This window comes from Embiotoca jacksoni, unplaced genomic scaffold (genome assembly GCF_022577435.1).
Source record: "Embiotoca jacksoni isolate LCO1_2020_lvr unplaced genomic scaffold, fEmbJac1.0.p SCAF_13, whole genome shotgun sequence".
NCBI lineage: Eukaryota > Metazoa > Chordata > Actinopteri > Embiotocidae > Embiotoca > Embiotoca jacksoni.
In genome coordinates this window covers 15,364,016-15,388,041 of record NW_027185263.1, presented here as the reverse complement: position 1 = coordinate 15,388,041, position 24,026 = coordinate 15,364,016, and the positions used below count along the sequence as shown (strand labels likewise).

At 41.6% G+C, this 24,026-nt stretch overlaps 1 protein-coding gene across 3 annotated transcripts in view; it reads right to left on the bottom strand.

The window, feature by feature from the left end:
- Nucleotides 1-2,571: 2,571 nt before the first annotated feature.
- Nucleotides 2,572-24,026, bottom strand: part of kdm6bb (lysine (K)-specific demethylase 6B, b) — a 25,402-nt gene continuing 3,947 nt past the window's right edge. For 2 of the 3 annotated variants that reach the window (XM_069146861.1, XM_069146859.1), the window contains 20 exons: nt 22,673-22,729; nt 21,154-21,318; nt 19,763-19,819; nt 19,251-19,470; nt 18,894-19,139; nt 18,597-18,752; nt 18,224-18,505; nt 14,808-17,389; nt 14,590-14,716; nt 13,096-13,201; nt 12,128-12,333; nt 10,648-10,826; nt 10,484-10,552; nt 10,250-10,398; nt 10,009-10,123; nt 8,832-9,019; nt 8,583-8,724; nt 8,381-8,507; nt 8,123-8,293; nt 2,572-6,106 (listed from right to left, as the gene is read on the bottom strand). In XM_069146861.1, the coding sequence (XP_069002962.1) occupies nt 6,083-6,106; nt 8,123-8,293; nt 8,381-8,507; nt 8,583-8,724; nt 8,832-9,019; nt 10,009-10,123; nt 10,250-10,398; nt 10,484-10,552; nt 10,648-10,826; nt 12,128-12,333; nt 13,096-13,201; nt 14,590-14,716; nt 14,808-17,389; nt 18,224-18,505; nt 18,597-18,752; nt 18,894-19,139; nt 19,251-19,470; nt 19,763-19,819; nt 21,154-21,272 (5,265 nt within the window). In that variant the 5' untranslated portion in view covers nt 21,273-21,318; nt 22,673-22,729 and the 3' untranslated portion in view covers nt 2,572-6,082. The remainder of the gene's footprint in view (nt 6,107-8,122; nt 8,294-8,380; nt 8,508-8,582; nt 8,725-8,831; nt 9,020-10,008; nt 10,124-10,249; nt 10,399-10,483; nt 10,553-10,647; nt 10,827-12,127; nt 12,334-13,095; nt 13,202-14,589; nt 14,717-14,807; nt 17,390-18,223; nt 18,506-18,596; nt 18,753-18,893; nt 19,140-19,250; nt 19,471-19,762; nt 19,820-21,153; nt 21,319-22,672; nt 22,730-24,026) is intronic. The other variant, XM_069146860.1, reaches the window with a different exon arrangement.

Sequence of the window (24,026 nt, the reverse complement as noted above, 5' to 3'; positions counted from 1 at the left end):
ACTGTCAAACACTGATAAGGTGGGTTTCTACATTTTATTTTGGTTTCCAAGCAAAAAAAAAAAAAAAAAAAAAAAAAAAAAAAAGCAAATAAAGCCATTTTGGGGCTTTCAAACAGAGTGTTACATAACATGCAGCCATGCTAAGATCACCGTCCTACTATACAATGAGACAGCAATGAGACCTCTCTGCAGCAACACAGAGCTCTGAAATAAGTAGGTAAAGGGAAAAGTCAGGGCTGCTTTTAATATTTGTTTCAGAAGTAGGAATGAGTGAGGTTTGGCTCTTGACCTGGTGATGAAAAACAGATCTCCGCTTTCAGAAAACATGGAAGGAAATGAGGATGGGGGAGAACACTGACTAATTTGGTTGGTGGTGGTGGTGGTGATGGTGGTGGTGTGTGTGTGTGGAGGGGGGGGGGGGGTATAATGGGACTGATAAGAAGCCAGAGGGGCTCAGTTCAAAGGATGAAATTAGTATTTTGATATGAAGTCTCATTTTTTTTCATCTCACTCTGGACATCTTTGTTTATTTATCTCCGCACAGGGGTAGATATACGTGCTCCTTGGAGAGAATAAGAAGCATTTTAATGGTGGGTACGGGCAGAAAGGATCAAAGAGCGGGTGGGTAAGAAGAAAAAATAACAGTGGATGCAAAGGGTGGTTTGCCACAGTGTGTGCTGTTTGTATGTACATGTCAGTGTCTGAGGGGGCTGGTAGAGGAAGAGCAGCCTTCCTGTCCTTGGAACCGGGATATCCGCTACTGTGACCAATGCTCTCTGTTGTGATGTCCCTGTGACTGGACGTTTGGGAATCTCATGTCCTCTAACCCAGGAGACAGAAATAAATTACACACTGCATGTGGCGCCCCAAAGACCATTAGCATTTTCCTTTTTAAAAATAGCTTAGTTTATCTCGGTTGTTATTTTAATTGCCAGTCTCTGTGATTGACAGTGTATATAAAACCCACTGTGTGTCCCTCTTTGGGCACCTCCCTCAGAAATGTCAATATGTCCTTCAGATGACTTCACGGTACTTTTGCATTGCTTCTTAAGTAAATGGAACAGCTGCAGCCTGTAGCTTTGACAAGATGGTATCAGCAAACTATTGGAGGGAAAAATAAATGAGTAATGCTCTCTCTTCCCTCAACATCAACAACTGCGAAGGAAGCAAACTGGTTCAGTGGAGCCATCAGCTGCAGACCGACAGAAGTGCAGCTGGCACAGTGAAATGTCTGGTCAGGTTAGTCTTACTCACACATGCAATCACAGCTTCTGTTAAACAGATTTATATCGACAAAAGGGATAAAAAAAAAAATTTAAAAAAAAAAAAAAACCTGCAAACACTCATCCTGATATACAGTATAACTGTTAAAAGATCAAAACACCATTAAAATTGAGATGACAGATCTTTAAGTCTGGTGGAAACCAATCACCTCACAGAGCCTCACCATCTCCTCCTCCGACACTTCCACGCAGGAGAACAAAACATAACTACAACAACAGCCATACAGAAGCACTGTGAGGCTGAGCCGAGCATCCCTTTGAGCTAAACGCGAATGGCAGCACTCTTTAGTGGTGATCATGGTTAATATAGCTGCTTAGCATCACTATTTTGTGCATGAGTTAGAGAACTGGATAACTCATGCACAATGACAAAGCTAACATGGTGATGCTAAGCAGGTATATTAACCACATAAGCTTGTCAGCGTGCTAATATCTGCTAATTGGTACAGTTGAGGCTGATGGAAATCTCATTACGTTTGTATTCGGTTAAATTAAAGTATCAGACACATTTAAATTATAATTTTAGATTATTCTTAAGAGTTGGAAAAAAATTTATGTTGGCAAGTGGATTTTGAGAAATTTAACAAAATAGATTAAAAGTATGATGCTGGAGAAAAAGTAAAGTGGGTCATTAACATTCAATTTCAGCCTCCCGGCCCAGAAGATATCTAAGCAAAATGCCATGGCAATTCAGACCCTAGTCGTTGGCAACCTGCCGGTGGCTCTGCAGGAAAAGTCCAAAGTATTCATTTTCTGGGGAAAATAAATTCTGTACAAAATTTCATAGCAATCTCACAGTTGGATATATTTCAGTCTAGACCAAAGTGGTGGACAGAACAACTGTCATCACCATCCTGATGCGGCAAGCATGGCAAAAAAAAAGACAAAAAAAGAAATCTGCATTTGTCTGTCTCTGCTAGGTGCAATTTTTGCATCAAGACAGTTTATTGAAACTATCAAAACTAAAGATTCAGGTAGAAGCCAGTTTCATTGGGTTGGGCATGAATTGTGCTCTTATAAAAGACAACAGAAATAAATAAATATGTGAAATATATTTGTAAAAATACAGGTTTTGAAATGAAAGTGTGACAGAAAGAAATGGAACTCACACTCCCTCTCCATTTCTGCTTCTTCAAGAACTGATATCAGATCAAACATATCCAGCATATCATTTTTGTACATGTAAGGAGAGCCTGACTGATACCTACTCTGAGACAGGACTGAAGCCACAACAGCAGGTGGCGCCTGGTGACACGACAGAAAGTAAATCAAAGGCAAAAAGTCATAGTTGAATAATTTATCAAAACATTTTATTTTCTTTAACAACAATACAATATGTCACAGAAAAATCACAGAGGGTTTTAAGACAGGTCTGGCTCAGGTTTTTCTTCTATGTGAGTTCTTTTGGAAACAATAAGTGCAGCATAAATCAAACAAGTCAAAGAGGGGAAAAAATAAGAGCATCATTACATCCTCCAAATAATACTATTAATGAGGACAAGACACAGTAAACCTCGACGCCATTAAAAGTCACATCCCTAAAAGTCTCTGCAAAAAGTGTCAAGAATTACAACTACTGCTAATGCTCATCATAAAACCACTAATGCCTCACGAAGGTTATGAATTTCATACAATGAAAAAAAAAAAGGTTTAAAAAGATCTCGTATTTATCTGTTCGATACAGTACAAAGACATCATTCCATTTCTGTTTCCAGTAAACTGTGTTGAAATGGTTTGTAAGCACCAAATGGTTGGTTTGAGTTTTGTCACTGACTTACTGTATGTTCATACATCGTTATATGCTGTTTAATGAGGGGGCATTGAGGCAAGGAGGGGTCTAGCACCACGGAAATGAAACCGCCCCCTTGATTGCACTTCCCCTATCCACACATTATGACTGTACTACATCTTTAAAATACCTTGTAGCCCCTTAACAAGTGAAGTATCCTTTGATATGCAATAAATATATAAGAAAACAACCATGTACAGTATAAATAATGTCACAATTTACAATTTTCCATTTTTCTCTGTAATCCAAAAACAAAAACTGACAACAAAAAGAGGTATAAAAGTGGGAAGAAATTCCCTTTGCAGTAATTTAAACTCGAGTGAAACAGGAATTTTTTTTCAGGATGTATTGTAATATAGCTACAACAAAAACAAATGACTTGAGGTGGACAAAATTGACCATTTACAAAGTCGATTTTTTGATTGAGAACAAAACTACATAAGTCTTCCAGGAAACCTGAAAACAGATACATTATGTACATGAAATGGTGTGCACAGACTGATGAGGGCAGAGGTATGAGCTGGACGGTGATTTAAATAGAGCGGTTAATACAGTAGTGATGCTGCACCTCCATTCAAATTTAAAAACAGGTCGATACTGTAAATACGGTCCAGTGCAGTGAGTGATGAAGACATTCTGTGTAGAAAGAGCCAGGTATCACACCTATGTGTGTAATACAGGCATCAGTCCACTAGAGTGTCATGTTTTCCCTCAACTAGGCGTGAAAAGTACACGCATGTATGACCACGGTGGGTGAAGGAGGTCATGTGATGAAGCAGGGTTGAGGTAAGGGGTGTAACGAACACAGGGCTTTCATTCAGGAGACCAGTGTTTCGTTGAGTCTGTGAGAAAGCAAAAGCCTTTAAATAATGTAAGCAAGCTACCAACATAATGTACCGTATTTAACTTGTGTAACGTTCTTTAAGTAATTTACTTGTATAAAAATGTACTTGTTTCAACCCAACCACGATCTTTTCCTAAACGTAGCCTTGTGGCTTTTGGTGCCTAAACCTGAGGCACCTTACTTTTCACATCTAGACGAGGCATCCTCTAGTGGACGGGTGTGTATTACACGCTTTGGTGTGAAATCGGGTTGGTTGGACTCAAAAATGTTGAATGTACTTTAAAGTAGAGCTAGACCAATACATTTACAAAATTTGCTTATATACATAATTTAGTGTTAGAAGAAACTGCATTACAGCGTTACCAAACAACTACTGAGGTCATTTAGAAAGTGTCACCATTACATAGTTTGAGAGCACTGACAAGTTAAGTGTTAAAATGAACTGCTTAATATGTATCTTTGTCATAATTCCTTAAAAAATAGAAGAGGTCTGTGCCAAAAAAATTATGTTATTATATATACATAAAAATTCCTACTGGTTGATATGTAATTTTTAAGATGTCTCAAACTCTCAAAAAACAGTGTCAGCATCGGTCTGGGTCTACTTTCAAGTTGTGCACATTTTGTCGTCCTAGTATTTGCCTATTTAAAAAAAAAATTAAAAAATTGTAAATGCAAAATACAACATAATGACAGAAAAATCGACATCAAAGACAACTAAATTTGATGGACTGTTAGAAATGGACCTTTCTTGTGATATTTCAGTTCATGTGCTCTTCAACATGATAAACCAGAAACAGAACATGAATCCCCGTGGCAGTGCATGGAGCTGGACCCCATGTTTTGGGCGATATAGGAACAGTGAATTGCCCTGCAGTCTGCCCCTCTGTTTGGCCTTACAGTTGTTGTTGGGGGAGGGAGGGACACGGGAGGCGGGGGTGAGGGGTGGAGGGGGTGGGGGGTGGGGGGGTTTGCATTAGAAGATTATGATTGTGTGTCTCTTTGGACGTCTTACTTCATGGGCACTTCATTGACACCCCCCTCTCTCTGCTCCCCGTCTATGCACACCACTGCGTATCACATAAATTCATTCACAATTTACAATTCCTTATTTTCTCTGCTGTGCAGAAACAGTAAAACATTGCAACAAAAGAGGTATAAAACTGGGACTGTTTTCCCACTTCAAAGAATAAAAACAAACAGTGTGTATCTGTTTTCTCGGTGGATTGTAAAAACCGCACCAACCACCGTTTAGCTGGAGTCGTGAAAAAATGAAAACAAAAAATTCCCCTCTACACACGTGATTTCCAACTAAGAATGAAACCATATTAGTCCTCCAGTAAACCCGTATTTTAGGGAAACCGATAAAAGTTTTTGATCTGTTTTTTTTTTTTTTTTTTTTTTTTTAACACATAAAACCTCATTTGTGTGTGTTTAATGCTCTAATTACCTCTCCTCTAAATACAGTTCACAAGGCCAATGTGGTGTACTTCTAGGCTGGTTCATCTTCTGTTTTAAGTATCTAACGAGAATAAATAAGATTGGAATAGCACCTCCAAGAGTTTACAGACAGGAATTACAAATGTCAGAGTTTACCTGAATACCAAACTAAAAAAACAAAAACAGGAACCAATACGATGCCAAATGTGACAATCAGCTACTTCTCCTGTGAAGCGATTCCCCTGCTGGTACAATAGAATCACAGCAAATTCATGGACATATAGAATAACTAGATTGGTGTAAAAAAGTTTGACTGAATTTGCATAAAAGTACCTGAATCAACACACACAACTGGCTACTTGACGCTTTTGAATCACAGCAGTGTCCGTTGAACATATATAACCTGATTTTCAGTGCTAGCAGTGCTCACATTGTTTTTTTTGTTTTTGTTTTGTACTCGTCTGAAATGCTTTTCATGAGAAGTACCAGTCTAGTCATTCTATTTAAAAAAACTCACGTCCAATCAGCAGCTGGTATGGGGAAGACAGTGAGCTATAGTTGGATTGGCTGAGTTATCCATACCTTATTGTGTGATGTAAACAATACTGAGTAAACGTGATTGGCTGATTGAGAAACGTGTTTTGCAGGAACGGATTGCCTTGGAGACAACGTTTGTGCTGCCGTTAAGAGTTTTGGTTATGGCTGAAAGACACCGTGGAGGAGTCGTCACTTTGAAATGGGTGATGGAGTCTGAAAGAGGGAAGAAAGAGGAAGACACAGAGGTCAGCTGACCACTTAGAAGAGCTGCGACCAACTATTTAAAACATATATTACAACTTAGCACAATCAACCATCAGATGAATCTGTTCCATTGTGGAGAGTGGTCGCTTTAAACTTCTGTTTTCCTGTGAATCACACCGGTGTTTGTGTTACAATGTAGAAGGTCTGTGAATCACTTACAAATTTTGTTTTTTCTAATTCTTTCTCCAGATGTTACAATGTGCAGGTTTATAATAGATTAGATTATGTACAGTATCGATACATTTGACAGATGACAAGCAATGAGGAGAGAGAAAGATAGGGAAATGATATGGAGTAAAAGTGCCCAACTGGACTCATGCAGTAGAAACCACAATTCATGGTTGGCTGGTTTTAAAAATCTTTCAAAACAGTGGTGCATTGGATATTTTACATTTATCTGCTGCTGTAAAACGAAAGAAAACTGCAGGCAAATAAGAATGAGTATGTAAAGGATTTAGGGGGGGGGGGGATCAATGGGCAATATTCAAAATAAATCTTTCATGAGTGTATAATACCTGAAACTAAGAGTGCTTTCACACGTAGCTTGCTTGATCTGGAAAAGTAGATGTGAAAGGTGCCGCAGACCACAGTCCAGATCAAAGGACCAACATTTGATCCAACCAAGAGAGATAGTCTAGGCCCAGATCAAAATGAACCATAGCTCAGTTTGTTTGAAAATACTTTTTAGATGGTCCAGACTTTCAGGTGTAAAAACGCCCTAAGAATGATTATGTTTTCCTCACCTTATAATGACCCCTTCATATCTACATGGGAAGAGAGTCATCCCGTACATAATGCACCATGTTTTATGTCCATGTTTCTGCAGTAGCCCAGAGTAGACAAACCAAACACTGCCTCTGGGGAGGCCTTTTGTGTTTTAACACAACCAGGGTGAGTCGAGGGGCTGTTCAGTTGGTTGCAATCTGTAACCTCACCACCAGATGCCCCTAAATCCTACACACTGCTCCTTTAAAGGCACCAGGGGGTTAAAATGTAACAGTGCCTGGCTGCAGCACCACAAAGAAATTATAATGGCAACTCAGACAACAAATAAATGCATATTAATAGCAAACAAAACTCATATCACACTGAACCAATGGCTGCCTGGAAGATGTATTTGTACAGATCTTTGCAAAATGTTTAGGAGAAATGTAAATTTGCAGCTCCATATTCATGAATGTGATGCAGCATAGACTGAAAATATGAACTGAACGGAGCAATGTTATAGAGGGGTGCATGATAATATCAACTGAGACTGATGACATGTTCATGGCTTTAAAATGAAATATGAGCATCAGCCTGGAAAGAACATTTCTGATGACACGAGAGGCCGATAAAATGACGCTTTAATGGAGCTTGAAAATGCCGTATGCTGATGTGAGGATGTGGGCGGAGCTTGATGTCATTGTAGTTTTTGTGAAAGAGGGGCAAAATATGTCTGCAGCGTGAAGGTTTTTTTTTATGTTTCCACAACAGATATCAAAGTTGCTATTTGTTATGACTGTCTTAGGGAAAGAATCATTCAAACCTCATTAAGTAAGCTGAATCTTCCAGTTTGAAAAAAATTGTCCCATAAAAATAAATATGGCATGTTTTATATGTTTTCTTATTTTGCCCAAAGAAAGTCTATCTTTTGTGAAACATTGTATTTCATGCCAGCATCCACCACAAAATTAAACTGTATTTACACACAGAGTTAGTTAACACAAGGTCTAACCTGTGTTTTAGTGCTGCTTTGTACTTAAACATAAAAAATTACATTAAGAGTTGGCATAATAACGTGTCAATTCTACTGCAGAAGAGTCTTAAAATTAGGGGGAAAAAATGATCAGATATCGGCAAGAATTCCAATGTCGTAAAACACTAAGGTGTAGGTACCTAATATAAAATAAACGGTAGCACGAAGAGGTCTCTCAAACGTACATCTCTACTCTTCTTGTAAAAAGATCAAAAAGTGATACTGACCAGCACGAAGCTGTCGTAGGTTTTCATCAGCTCCTCTACTCGATACTGTTCCAGCACCACTACTCCTGCCAGCGACGGGTTCTTTGCACGGGCACAGTCCTCACAGTGCACCACGTAGGTCTTCTTACTGCTGTTCTCACTGGTCACAAACAGCAGGTCGAACACCTCCACCTGCACAAACACAGATAGGGCACTATGCTTCACATCATCTTTGTAATGCATCTAAACCACAGAAGAAGAGGAGGAGGAGGGACTCACATCACACTCGTTGCAGTAGTAGGCCGGCTCGTCCTTCAGACGGCTCTGGTAACTGATTTTCTTCCCTGCAGCCACCAGCTGGTCTCTCAGAATCTGGATGTGCTTGATGGACTGCATCAGACAGTGTCTGAGGGAGACGGAGGAGCGGAAGATGAAAATAAACGCCCACACAGACACAGACAAACGCAGACAGAAATCTTACTTGATCATTTTGAAGGTATCCTGATCGGTGATCTTGATAGTGCGAGCCACGTTCCATGAAACGTGGATCATGGGAACGATTGACTTCACCTTCTTCACCTCGTTCCACTCGAAGCGCTCCAGGGCGAGTTGATATTGGTACGCTGAAAGAAAGCGGCACAGTGAACAACGTATATTCATCTGAGACACACAACAATCAAGCTTTAAGCCTTGTATTTTGCTTCATTTTTGGGTATTTGTTGTAACTTACAATTGAGCGGTCCAACATTCCAGGCAATGTTGTTGCACCAGCCCACGGCCTGGACCCAGTGTACTGTCCCTGCATTGATCCACACCAGGTCTCCTGGCCGCTGAATGAAGCGGTACACGGGGATGTTAGAGCTGTAGAGGTCTTCCAGGACTGGCCACCAGGACCCTGTAAGGTAGTCTACTCCATGCCTGAGGGGAAGCAGTTTGCAACAAAGCAGCTTAGTCTACACAGATAGTTTACAAGGTGATATCAAAAAGTTCCCAAACCGAGCGCCACACATTAAAGTTCACGAAGTAGGAGGAAGCAAGAGCTGTTGTGAAAAAAGTATTCCAATTTACATCACTTGATCAACACGAGCACCTGTGTTACAAAAGATTTTGTGACCACTGGTACGTGGGCATTTGCAGTTTTATGATGGACTTGAGCAGATAGTTTCAGAGAATTTCTTGTTTCATACTTGGGAAATCAGCAATAAACCCTTGAAATGCTGCAGAAAACCTACAGCAATGAAACCATGAGCCGGGACAGGTGTTTTGAGTTGTACTATCCAAGGCCGAAGAAGGTGTGTAAGATCAGGAGAACAACCAGCTGGGTTTTCTTTGAATTTTTTTTTTTTTGGGGGGGGGATTGTGCAAAATGTATTCGCCACCAAGGGTCAGACAGTAAACACAGAGTTCTACTGTGACGTTCTGAGGCGTCTGAGGCAAAACATTCAGCATAAAAGAGCTGAACTGTGGCCTGATGGCAATTGGGTTCTCCAACATGACATTGGCAACATCAGCAACATCGAGCCGGTCAGGGCCCATTGAAAACACACAAGTTTCTCATCCACAGCAACACAATCGTTGCTCCCCACCACCCCTGCTCACTGGAGTTGGCTCCCTGTGACTTCTTTCTTTTCCCCAAAAATATTAGGAAAAAATGTAATGTGCACTGAATGCTCAAGTTCCCAGTCTTTGGGGAAATTGCAAACATACACAAACCAGTGATCACAAAAAAAGCATGTAACACAGGTCCTGATGTTGGACTTGGAACATTTACTCATTAAGGTTGTTCCTTCCCCCGGCTTCACGTGCTTTACTGTGCTGCGTTCATGTCCAACAGGAAAAGTCTGAACATTTTGATCACACCTCATATTGTCACATCTGTAGTAAAGTTAAACAACCTCTTTACTCACTTCTCACAGAATTTGTTGATAGCTTCCCAGTAGTGTTCGTGCACTGCAAACCACTCGCAGTCACCGGGCCCGATATTGATGTTGACTGAGCAGAAGTTGTTGTTTTCTTGATGACCTGATGAGAAACAAGCAGTTTATTAATTTAAAAAAAAACCTTCCTTCATATAACACATTAAAACAGACCTTCTTGTAAAATCAGAGGCTTACATACACCTAACTGTGATGTCAGACACACACTGACCTGGCGTGCGGCTGCCTGGCACCTTCATGTAGAGCTGGACCGTGTTCATGCCCAGGATGGTGGTACCGACATGACTGAGCATGTTGTTGCTGGACTCCACTCGCATGAAAGCTGGCAGCTTCAGCAGCTCCTGCAGCTGGGGCTTCCACCTTGTAAAAAACACAAAAACAAAATGGCAGGTAGAAACAACAAGGACCCTCAGGCAGTGGGAGGAATTTAAAAACATCATCTCACCTTTTTGGGTCAGAGAGATCAATGTTGGTCCCGAATTTAATGACCTTTCCGACTGTTTTCTGCTCTGAGCTGCAGGAGAGAGAGAGAGAGAAGTGTGAGCTGAGTATTGTGCACACAATGAAACAGCGATTTATTACCAAAGCAGATGAGGATTTTGTGCTAACCTGGGCGAGCCGGTGTCCTGGACAGGCTGGGCTTTGCTGAAGATGGGAGCAGGATTGGCTTTACTGGTTGTTGAAGAGGAACTGCCTTTACTGTTGGTTAACATCAGAGCAGCTTTTGTGTTGGCTGACGAGTCCGAGGTCTGCTCTCCTTCCTCCTCATTCTCACTCTCTTTCTCCTCCTATAACACATCTACATTTGATTAGCTGACAGCAAATAAATGGAGGTTTCATCACACCGTTCATCATCAACAAGGTCATTCCTGGACAGGGACACCTGGGTCATTGTTTACATATGTGAATTTAATCAGTCCAGGCAGCTCAATGGCTGATGATGAATAGAAACATACAGCACATACACTCTGAACAGTGACTTTAGTAAATAACATTTGTTTACTTTGCTATAATGTGAAATATATGTACTGGTTTAAGTTTATAAAACAATTCTGAAACATTACTGTCTACTAGTACAACACTTTCATGCTGTTTGTTACCGTGTGAAACCTACTGAAAACTCACAAGGCATTGATACTCACCAACGATTATATAAAGACAGACTGAACTCAAATTTATTGACAAGTATTTTGCATGCAGACTTGATTATTTTGTTGATAATCTCAGTTAATCAACAGTTAATGTTGGTGCTCTGGTGCTTTTTTTTTTTTTTTTTTTTTTTTTTTTTAAGCACAACAGGCTTTTTGCAACATTTTTATTAGAGCTCGACTGCTACTTTTGGGGCCGATGCCGATATTAGGAAGTAAAACAATTCTGATATATATATATCCACCAAAATGTGCTTATCAAACGTGTGTGAGATACAGAGATGTGTAATACGGCAGAATATTCTCAAGTTTAATGATTCATGTTGTTGTCCAAAATGACACCAGAGCATTGAACGGTCAACTTCAGTGGGAATCACATACATACATTAAAAAAAAAAAAAAAAAAAAAAAAAAAAAAAAATTTATTCACAAAAATGACACTTAAGAGTAAAATAAATTTGGGAAAGTATAACAAAGTGGTGCCAGGAGACAATTAGCTAATATAAAAATTGGGTCCTTAAAGCAGTCCATTTCATGTCATCGGAGCAGTGCTGTAATCCAATGGAAATCAAGAGAAATTAGTTGGGATGTAATTAATTCATTGGGTGCAACACGGGTTGATACTCAACTGTACAAAACTGATGTGCAGAAATATGCCAATAAAAATCATAAACTTTATAAAACCTCAATCACTTGTATCCAGAACAAATTTGTTTGTAGGAATGGTTCTTGAATCAGATCCGGAGTGTGCAAAGCAAACATTTCTGCTTTTTTTTTTCCATCTAGATCAGAGTTGGAATACAAGCTGGCGTTGGTCAACTCAATTAATAATTGCTTTAATTAAATATAAAACTGTGTGTGTGTGTGTGTGTGTGTGTGTGTGTGTGTGTGTGTGTGTGTGTGTGTGTGTGTGCGTGTGTGGCATGAGAGAAAATGTCTACCTGCAGGCTCTCCTGGAAGCTGGACGCCTGGTACTGGGCGTATTTGGCAATGGTGGTGTGTGAGCGGCTGCTTTCGCAGGGCCACGTCTGTGCCGAGCCACTTGTATCCCAGTTCTCATCAGCAGGCTGCTGAACCTGAGTCCTCACTTCCACTGCATGGTCCGAATTGGCCTCCACCAGCGATTTGGTGGAGAACAGACCAAGATCTCACATAAAGGAAAAGAGAGCAGAGAACCGAGGTTATTATCAAATAAATACATATCTCCAAAGTCTCTCAAACACTTTTCAGTTATTCTTTTAATTTCAGATTCATAGAGAAATTGGGATTTTAAAAAGGTTGTTGTCCCACTTATATTGCATTAATTCCTTTATCCTGACTGAAGTTTAAAATACTTTACAGTGAAGATAAAGGGAAAATGTGTAAAACAAGATATAAGATGAGTTTATCTGATGTTTGTAAAATACCCAAAACTGAAATATTTAAATGGATTCACCCATTTGACCTGCCATCACGTCATGGTTGAGCCTATACGGTCTGCATTCAGATTTCGAGGGATGAAGACACAAGTGTTATGTGACTGTGAAAATGTGGCACTCTATGCTGACTTGTTGGAAACATGGTCATACAGAGTTTTCAGGAGACATCCCTTCTTAGAACCAGCAGGTTTTGCATGAATGGGAAATCTTCACCCAAACCTACTGATTGTGACAGACGATCTTCATATTTTTTCATGATAGTCGTCACTCAAATGTCTAAAAATTAGTTGTATGATATGGTAATGTATATATGAATTCATTTCCTTTCTCTTTCCCTGCTTCTTTCATGATGGTTTTCACGAAACAATAAACTGAAGGCCCTAATTAACGGTAATATTCGACTAATCTCCAAAAAGTCATTTAGAGTGAGTGGAAAGTGAAAAATTCTGTTAAAGCAAATGAGCTGAGATGAGTGTGGTGTATAAACTCACTAAGGCGGAGGGAGCCAGCGAGGCCTCTGATGACTGTAACAGCATTTTTGGGATCGGTGCAGAACTGAAGCAGAACTGGAGAGAAGGCGTCCCTCTTGCTCTCCAACTGCAGAAAAGACACAGAACAACTCTGAACATCTGAACGCAGCAAAGAAATATCTGTCTTTAAAACAGATGGAAAATACTGACAGCAGTTTTGAAATGTGTACATGTCTTGAAACACAAGGTGCAATAAGACAGCTCTGTGCTGCTATTGAGAGCAAGGAATAATTATACTTTGCATACAGTGATGCTTTGAGCTAGATGCTAACTTTGGGAGGCTTTAGGGTCATGATGACAATGCTGATGCTGTACTGTATGTTTTATAATTTTGACCATGTTCACCATCTGACCTCAGCATGTTTGCCAAATTTAAATTCTGGTACATTGGGATCATCAAAGTTGTTACAGTTTGTCCACAGTTTGGCATGAATGTCTGAACCAAATTTCATATCAATCCAAGCAGTTTTTTCAAGTTTCCAAGACATTTCACCGTGAATCAAAAGGTCACAAACGTCAGTAGAGAACCATACCAACGATGTACATCAATCTATCTAATAGTTTATGGACCAAAGAGGCGGACCATGTGACCTACAGGCCTACAATGTCATCACTAGAACCATACTGCTGGCACGGCTAAAAACAACTTTTTAGGATTCAACATTTGTGGATATTGCAAGTTGCAATCAAAAAGTTGAGAGACTTGATCAATATTAGCACCTGTGTTTCACTCGTTTTGTCACCACTGGTACGTGTGCGTTTGCAATTTCTCCACGGACTTGAAACTTGAGCAGAGAGTACACATTTAATTGTGTGTCAAACTTGGGAAATCGGCGCTAGAGACCCTTGAAATGCGTTGGAAATCTACAGCAATGAAGCAACGACCAAGTGAAGCATGTTTCAAGAACGGCAGAATGTGGCAATCCAAGAGCGCCGGAGGTGTTCAGGAGCAACTAGGTGGGGTTTCTTTGATATTTTCAGGGTTGCGCACTGTGAATTCATCCCTTACGGTCAGACAGTCAGCACTGCTAGTTCTGAGGTGTCTCAGTAAAAACGTTAAGTATTAACGATCTGAACTGTGGCACGATGATGGCTTAGAAATGTTTCTCAATATCCTACTCACTAGATTTAGCTCCTTGACACTTCTTCCTGTTCTCAAAACATTTGACACAAGATTTGATGTGCGTTTCAGCTCCATGGTAAAATTGCAAATTCACGTACCGACTTATGACGCAGAGGTCACAAAAACTCATGGATCACAAATGCTGATGTTGATCAAGCAACGTATACTTGGAATATTTTCTCACAAATGCTCTTGCTTCCTCCAGATCCATCCGCATCGCTGTGCTGTGCTCTTCATTTATGTGCAACAGGAACTGTCGCAAAACGTTTTGATCGCACCTTGTACATGTTAATTTAAGTCATTTTGGATTCAGCTAATGAGTGTACACTCACATAGATGCTTGGTGTGGGAGGGTTCAGCTTTTCCCGAGGAATGGGGGTATCGATGTTAATGTTGGGTTTAACAGAAAAGGCAGGAAGCAGGTACGACTCCTTGAATTTCCCCTTCACCCTCATTCCCCTTGGATGAAAGTAACACAGCAATAAATGTTAGCTCTCATTAAGAGGAGTGAAATTTGACCGACTGGTAGTATCTTTGTCAGAGTACTCACTTGCACGCTCTGATCACTTCCGTGGCTGTGTTTTTGATGCTGAGCTTGGAAAGTGGGATTCTTTGCTCCTCCATCTCTGATATGTTGAACGTTTGCCTCCCAGCGCTCTCCACTTTAATCAGAAGTATCTTCAGCTCCTTAGACAAGCCCATGGACAATGCTTTCAGTTTCAGGGGGTCCACTGGTTTACTTGCTGGTGTGGGAGCACCTAATTTGGATGTGTTTTTTGTTGAGGCTGAGTTTGAGGTGTCGGAGTTGGTATTTCCAGCCACTGATGTTGTTTTCTTTTCAACCTCTACCTTCTTCTCTGTTGCCGTCTTTACATCAGCATTCTCGGTGTCCACCTGCTCTCTCTGGATGTCTTTGCCATGTGGGGTTTGATTTTCCTGAGGAATCTGGCCCTTCCTACTATCTTTGAGAGGTTTGGATGAGTTCCTGGAGATGACCGGCACTGACGCTGAAGCATCCCTCTCTTTCAAATCCTTTAGTTCATTTGCTTTATTTTTAGAACAGATGACCTTGCTTTCCTGTGCCTTTATCTTAATCTTGATCTCTCCCTCGCTTCTCCCATCCTTGGCCTTCTGTTTTTTCTTTCTGTCTGTATCTGTGTGTTCTGTCTCTTCGCTGTTTCCTCTCTCTTCCTTGGTAGTGACCTTAATGAGGCTGGTGAAAGGCGCTGGATGTGTTGTGGTCAGTCTCAGCTCTGCACTCAGAGATTCATCCAGTAGAGCTGACTCTGGTCTCTCTGGGAGGATGTCTGTATCTTTGCCCTCTTGTTTCTCTTTTCCATCACTCTCAAGTTCCTCCTCATTTTCCTGTACCAGGCCGTCCGTGAAGGGCTCACTCAGATCTGCCGGAAGTTTTAAAAGTGTGTCTGAGGTAGAGTGAGTTGGTGATTGATTACCGGGTTCGGAGGATGCTGTTGGGTCTGATTTGGGGGAGAAATCCGGACTCTCGTGACAGTCTATCTCTGGCCCCAGTGCGAGAGAAGACGAGTACTTCACCCCTCTAGCAGCACTAGCAGGAGGCCCGCCGAACGGACCGCCTCGACACGTGACCCTCTGGCCTCCGAGGAAGGTGGCCAGGCTCTTGAAGACGTCGTCCAAACCCGCTGTGTGGTGGTGGAGCTCTTGAAGAAGAGAGCCAGACTTTTCCTTGCCGCTGTCCACCTCCTCTTCATTTTCCTTCAAATCGGTTTTACAAGGTAGATCCCGGCGTTCAGAGATGCCATCGTGGGAACAATCATCCAGTGTACCCTCACAAGACTCCTTTTTCACATCATCATTGGTGTCACTGTCTGCAGGAGGAGGTGAAAAGCACTGGGTCGGACTGGGTTGGAGGACAGGTCTACTTATCACTCCCTTTTCTAGCTCCTCTTCGTCTTCTCCTAAAACTGATACTGGAGAACCCTGCCAGCTGAGTACAGGAGGGGTGTTGGCGAGGTTGTCGCCCGTTTCTCTCAAATTTCCCAGCACAGCAACGGGCTGAAGGTCTGGAGCACTGAGGCTCCCTCCCTGCCCACCTTCTTTTCCATGGATGGGGTGCTCTACGCTAACAGGACATGCCATACTGAGAGGTGCTAAGGCTTTAAATAGGAGGGAACGGAGTCCGTCATCGGGTTTTGTTTTTGGTTCATCTTCTGCTTGGGACAAGACGATCGTGGGCTTCTTGCTGGTCTGGTTGGGGCAGGTCTTCTTGAAAAGAGGTTGTTCCCTGACAGACAGTTTTGAGTAGCTGCTGCTCTTTTTGGGTATTTTGTATTTTTCAGATTTAGACAACGGATTTTGTGAAGCGCAGCTGGGAGGAAGAGTGTATGTGAACGGGCTATGTGATGTCTCTGCTTGTTTACTCCTCTCCCTGTGCTTGTGTTTGGCGGGTGACTGGCCTTGATGCAGTGGAGTCAAACCTGAAGGCTCCGCTTTACTCATTTTGGCCTCTCCTAGACATCTGGAAGTGAACATTTCCTTTTCTGTGACTTTAGTTTTCAAGCCTAATTTCCGTTCCTTCTTTGCTGCTTTATCTCTTTTCTTTTTCTTCTCGCCCAACTTTTTTTCCTCGTTTTTCTTCCTCCTCTTTCTTTCCTCACCTTTTCTCATCTTCTGAACTTCACCCTTTCTCTCCTTTTTCACCGGCTTATCTTTCTGTTTGTACTCAGCCTTTTTGTGTTTTTCTAACTCTTTCTCAAGCTTGTTTGCTCTCGACCTGCTGTGAGGAGACTGTTGTGAGCATATGAGCTGTGAGGTCTTTCTGTATTTGGGGTCTGAGAACCTGGATTTCATACCAGCATGACATGTAAGAGATGTGGTAGATGTCTGGCCGGGTCTCAAGGTGTGACTGGGGCTTTCTTGGAGTTTCTGCTGTCCACTGAGGCCAGGACAACAGTGTTGGATGACTGACGGATCTTTTCTGCCACTGGCCACCGTGTATGAAGAGGGACTGGAAGGAGCACGTGGACTGCTGGAAGGAGAACCCCCATCTTTAGGACTGCAGAGGAGGGATGAATAGGGAGAAGAGTCGACACCAGATGACTTGGAGAGGGCTCGGTCTCTTGAATATCCGCTTAGATGAGTGCGCGGAGTTTCCTGCAGATTTACAGTAATATCTGTTTGGACTTTTGTTCAGGGATCGAACAATCAATTAGATAGACAGATAGGTAGACAGACAGACAGACAGACAGACAGACAGACAGATATAGATGGATAGATGGATAGATGGATAGATGGATAGATAGATAGATAGATAGATAGATAGATAGATAGATAGATAGATAGATAGATAGATAGATAGATAGATAGACACTTTATTAATCCCACAAGGGCATTTTTTTTTCACTGCAGCAGCATTATAGATACAGGTAAAGCAATACAAATACGAGTAACAAATATTAAATCTGAAAATGCACAATATATATACAATAAAATAGAATAATATTAAATTAAACTAACTAAACAATAGTGCAAGGATTTAAGCAAGCAAACAAACAACCAACGGTATTATTGTTGGGTGATGGATTTGACCAGAGGTGAGTTATTTTATAGTCTGATAGCGGTGGGCAGGAATGATCTCCTGTATCTGTCCTTGTGACAGCGGAGCTGGAGGAGTCTTTTGGAAAAAGTGCTCCGCTGTCCCTGCAGCAGCAGGTCTGCCGGATTATCCAATATGGATAGCAGTTTCTTCAGCGTCCTCCTCTCCACCACCTTTTCCAGACTGTCCAGCCAATTATTAAGTCATATACTGTATGTGTACTGTTATATGGACATTAATAGAGATATAAATTCAACAAAGTAAGATGAAACGGAACAAATACTGAGAGTTTTAATGTTTAATTTACTACCTTCACCTGTAACACACTTTACATATCTAATGTGTGACAGCTTGGATGTAGACAGATTTCTGTTTAAATGTTGATCTCTTACTGTGCTTTGTTTGTGGTGATGGCTCCGGGAGTCCTTCTCCTCCAGAGGACGTAGTGGGGCGTTGTGCTGCGGGGCTCGTGGGTGGCCTGTGTGCCACTGATGGTGGTAGTGATGGTTTTGGTGGCTGTAAGGCACACGGTTGTGGTCTGCTGGTGAAGACGAGATTTTCCGCTCGACCTTTTCTTTAGTTCCTCCGTGATGTGGCGGTCTGCTGCAGCAGCTCTGGTTCAGAGGTGCTGTGTTACTGAAACCGTGTCCTCCAGCTCGCACTTTAGAGGTTTCCTGCAAAGTTTCCAAACCAACGATGAAAGTCAGCGGTGACGTTTTTTAAGTTTTAAATTTAAGTAATACATCAGAGATTATGCAAGTTTACCTGTTGTTGTGTTTTTGAGGTCCTGTGGTCAGAGTGGTGGCAAGGACCTGCCCTGTCGTGAAGAGGCTTCCAGTCTTCTTGGTTGCAGCGGTGGTGGCGAGGTGGTGATGGAGCGTGGGCGAGTAAAGGTAAATGTCTTGATCCAGGATGAGATGACTAAACACAGAAGCACAAATATCCTGTCTAACTGGAGGACATTTTGCCAGTGGGTGGTGCTGTTGCACAGAAAGGAAAAGTCCTGTACAGGCTTTTTTACAAATGAAACAAAGTTTGTTGTCCCGAGTAGAACACCTTTACCTGATCAGGACCCGAGTCTCTTCTCCTCTTAGCCGGACACTCATCCCTTGAAGATAAAGGGTACTGTGGGGGTGGACTGTGCTGGTGCAGTTGCTCTCGCCGCTGGTGGGGGGCTGGCCGTTTCCAGGGTCCCTGTCTGTTGTTTACCATTCTGTCTGGGAAGCTCCTGTGGCAGTCTGAGGGGGCCCATCTCTCTGGTGGGGGCTGCAGTTCCCTGTTGTTGCGATGCAGGCGAGGACCTCCGTGCTGACCGAAAGAAAAAAATGGATCCAAAGGTCAAATGATGACATACTTTCAGCTTCGATGACAAAATTAAGTCCTTTGAAAATGCTATTGTTCCAGATCGGCGTGTCTCACCACAGAGTTGCTGACACTGTTGTCCCAATTTGGGTAGCGATCTTCGGGTCCCGTTGGATAACCGTTGTTAGTGCCAGCTCGGTTGTGGAACGAGCGTGTGGAGTTGTGATGCCAGTTCTGGGTCTCAAACGGCTGCTCTTTACCATCCCAGATCTGCAGCAGCTGCCGGTGCCCCTTGGAGATGCCCTTGTCCTGGACATGGTTGACTGTTCTGTCCCCCCTGAGAAAAAGAGCAACTAAACTTAGCAACAAGTATCATGTTGCAGACAGGGATTCAACACAATTATGCCTCAGTCTGTCACAAATCGTACTTGATACACTCAAATCTGTCATAACATCAAGTCTTCGGTTCTTTTACTCAAGTACATGGTGAAGTTGCCTTTAAAAACAAACACTATCTATCAAGTGGTTTTAGCAACAAGTACATTATAGTCCATAACTTTAAAAGATGATTATCACAATAAAACATATTCAGTGCAGTGTGTGATTGATAAATACACTGTTTCACTCACCTATTGTAAAGACGACTTGATATTGAATGATGTGATTGATTGCGTCCTCCTTGGCATCTGTAGTCATCAAACAAAAATAAAATTGATATTGTTTTATGGTAATGATGACTTTAGTGAAATTATAAAAACTCCTGGAGCTCTGACACTTATTTTAATAGTTAGGAATTGAATTGAAGTCATAATAGAGACTCTGATTAACCATGACACATATAAAATTGTCCCCTTTTGAAACAAAATCATCACAATAATATCAATAAAATAATCTTTGACTTCACTGAATTGCTATACTTTGTTAATTAAACACCTCTGCAAGGATCATTTACACAGAACAACAAGTTCATAAGTTTTCCCACGTTTTGCACATTAAACACGTGATCACATGTATGACACATGTTTTATCACATTTTGAAACATATGATAACATGGGAAAGATATGGGGAAAAGTTTTCACTGGGGAATCTACATGGGCTTCACACATCAAACCATGAAAGTGTTCCAAAACCAAATGTTTCACAGGCAAAATCACCTGTGTCCTGTGATCACGAGTTTTTGCACTTGTGAATTTCATGTGTTTTTTTTCTTTAAGTGTTGTCACTGTGACCACAACTTAACTTTTTAACCAAACAACGTGATTACTTAGTGTAGCATACTTGATCATTTTCCTTAAAACCATGCCTATTGCAGTCGGTGGCTCAGTCCAAATCATGTCAGATTTGTGCTACAAGAGTTTATTTTTATGATTTAAATTTATCAGTCACAATTGTTTGTATCCACAATCAGATACACATAGCTGCAGTTACAATCATATTCATTAGAGCTCTCCTCAACCGCTGCGACTGAACACTTAGATTGAGGCTTCTGTCTGCAGCTGCAGCTGAAGATGGTTGTAGTTTCATTCATTGCCTGTTAAAAGTGCAGATGGGTTTTCTCTCGCAGCTGCAGCTCAAATAAGAGTTTTTCATGAATATGCTCATCAGAGTTTCAGTTAATCAGTCAGCCAAGTGAAGTGGTGCTTATCTCGGATCAGCCCAGACGACAGAGGCTGAGGTCCCACCTGCTGGAATGACCTGTGCTGAGGAAGTTCGAGCCTCAAGTTGTTCCCGCATCAACTCCCACAGAGTTTAACATCTTTTCAGAAAGGCTGCACGTTTACTGCATCTTAACTGTAAGAGCCAACAATGTCCCCTCTGACTGAAGGTTACTGTAGTCTCACAGAAATGAGAGAAACCACACTACAGTAGAGTATGTAGAGTAAATAACAAGGCGACACCCAGTGTGTCTGAAACCATGAGTGTGCCCCTGGTGAACAGAATACTGTCCTTTTAGTAATAACAGGTTAAAGTGAAGAGACCCGAACAACTTTGAGTGAGCGTTGTGATGGTGCTGCTGACCTTTGTGTGTGGCTCCAGGGGCGATTGTTTACAGGAGCCCACTGTCCTCTGTTAGGTCCTCCAGCTGGATAGGAGTCCCATGTGTTACGGCCAGAGTAGAGCTCTGCTGGGTGATACATGCAGCCTGCAACACAGATGTTGTTTGATGTGTACGGTGAGAAAACACTGAAAAAAATAAAAGAACAAATAAATATATCATCTCATTTGATGAAGCTGAGTAAACTTAAACTTAGCATAGTTCTATACAATAACCATCCCCTCCACTCTGCATTGTACAACCATTTTATTTTGCGATGAGTTAATTCATTTACACTGTTTGATAAAAAAAAAAAAAAGGGAGGCTTTACTTTCTTCATCCTTGTATCGTAGATCAGTGGCTCTCGACAGGTGGTTCACGACACATTAAGTGAGTTGCGGGGCCATTTTGTGTCTGTGGTGGATGTACAGTATGTGTGGAAAGAGAAGTTGAGGGGAAACCGTCTAACTTTTATTTTGAAGTGTACAGAATTTCTTATGCAGCTCTTTTAATTTTGAATGACAAACATTTTCAATGGCGCAGCACACGTCCAGTTGCCTCAGCAGTAACAACTAACTAAAGTTGTCACATCAGTAGTTAGCTCTCCTTTTAGCATTTGTTAACAGTGTCAGGATTAGGTTATTCTACCTGTTTTTTCATATTTTAAAGTTCAGTTTTGATTCTTGAAGCTTGATGAGTGTCACAAGTTTCAAATGGTTTTAAAAGCAAATTTGCCTGTAATTCAAAATAAGTCTGCTTGTTTATTTCATTAGGGTTTTTAGCCCTAGCTGCACTTTTGTTGCACTTTATTATTCCATGTTTTAACGGTGCATGAAGGCACTGTGTATTACTGCACTACTTTTCTGTTAAATAAATTTGAGTGGTTCAAAAACTTCAAAGGTTTGGGCTGCGACTTAATGATCAGTAAAATGTGGTTCTTGAGGACAGACCATCTGAGAACCACTGCCTTACTGCGCTGTACATTTTAATGCACCAAGTCACAGCTAATCAAACTCTGGCCCGGGGGCCAGATGCAGCCTGTTTAAAATTTCCAATGGCCTGCAAGAAGATGCCTGTCTGGATACTGTTTCACTGTTTTCACCTTCAACAAACATGAATACGGACCTGCTATAGGCACCTTATGTCAGATTGGAAGTGATTTGATAGTATCATAAACACAAATACACTGTTTTCTATGTTGATCTTGTATTTTGTTCTCTGAAAATGATTCCATAAGAGGGATGCATGTGTATTCCATGTATTCATACATACAGCTATTAAAATTAAGATTTATTAGTAGCTATTAGTTGACGATATATTCTGTGCAGTTTTTGAGCTCACAGTGATCTTCCCATCTGGCCCTCTTCCTATTGAGTGTGAACCCTGCACCAATTCCTTCTGTGATAATATAAAGTTCTGCAGAGGTACACATAGTATGTCAGCATTTAAGTATCCATGCACAAACACAAAGTACAGGGAGAGAAACACGTGCTTTGTGGTTACCAGTCTTGGTCTGTGTTTGGGAGGCCCTCCACTTCACACCTGGGAGCAAAATGCAGCCTGTGGAAAAGAACAAGACACGGCTGAGGGAAACGTTCTGTGTTCGGCTACACAGACGGACAAACATGCACATCTGGCTCACGTCTGCAAAAATTAGTTCTGGCTTAACACAAAAGAAGCTTTTTTTTTTTTTTTTTTTTCATCACGTGGCTTGGTGATTGATCGACACCAATCTGTCACTTTGTGTGCTTCTGCTGGATTTAATTCCTCACGCTGTATTTTTCTGCTGCACTGTATCTGTTCAGCGGTCATATCATCAGACAGCCAGAGCTGTATTGTGCACTCAGCCGCTCTCTAATCACTGCTACCCAGCAGCAGCCACCACAGCCAGTGGCCCTCCACTGATAGAAAAAAAAACAAAACATGGCAGTAACACCAAGGACCATGGCAACCTTACTTAAAGAACAAAGGAACATGGCTGTTGGTTGTTGTTTTTTTTTAATCACCCTTCCCTTTAAGCCACGACTCCATAGTTTTCAGACACAACTGGTGGCTGAAATCAACAGCACACATCCTCATTAGGGGGGGGGGGGGGTGTCAGGAGATCTTTACTTCCTATAACATTTGCTTCAGGAAATCCATGAGGAAAAGCAAGCTGTGTGGCTGCCCAGTGAGTCCTGCAGAGCCACTAGTGTACCAGGTTAAGTGTTTGTCTGTTGTTCTTTCAGAGTCATATTTCTATCCTTATTTATAAGACTTTTCTTTCTGAAAACACAGCTGTTGTATACGATCTTTTTGTTAGCACACTTAGAAAATATCTCCTTCTGCCCCTTGACACACTTGTGCTGCAGTGAGCCCACCTTGTACGGAGGAACTTTGCATGCCAGACAGAATTGTTGTATTGTGGGACACCTTGCCCTGTATGCATTCACGTCCCACAGCTATTTATAGGCCATGTGAAGAGCTGCCATGCAACACCTTACCACTTCCCTGTTGGCTTCTTGTACTACAAGTTTGTTACACAGGTTTGTTTGTAGTAAGACTGTTGCAGCTGGGGTGTATTAACCTTTCTGGGAGTGCTGAATGAGCTCAGTGAGCAGCCTCATCCAGAGTCCATTTCCACCCAGTTGCTAGAGCAACTGAAGCCAGACAGTTCTTACTGCTGTGGCTTCGGGCTTTTTAGACTCAACTGCATTTGGATATATTTTTAGAGCAGAAAAAAAGGACACAACATGTACATACACTGCTAACATGAGGCAAAATGAGACTGCAAGGCCTTTTTTTCTCTCGACATACAGCACGGTATGCTACATGATGCAGTGCAACAGACGCACCATGACAGGTAATGTGCACTTTA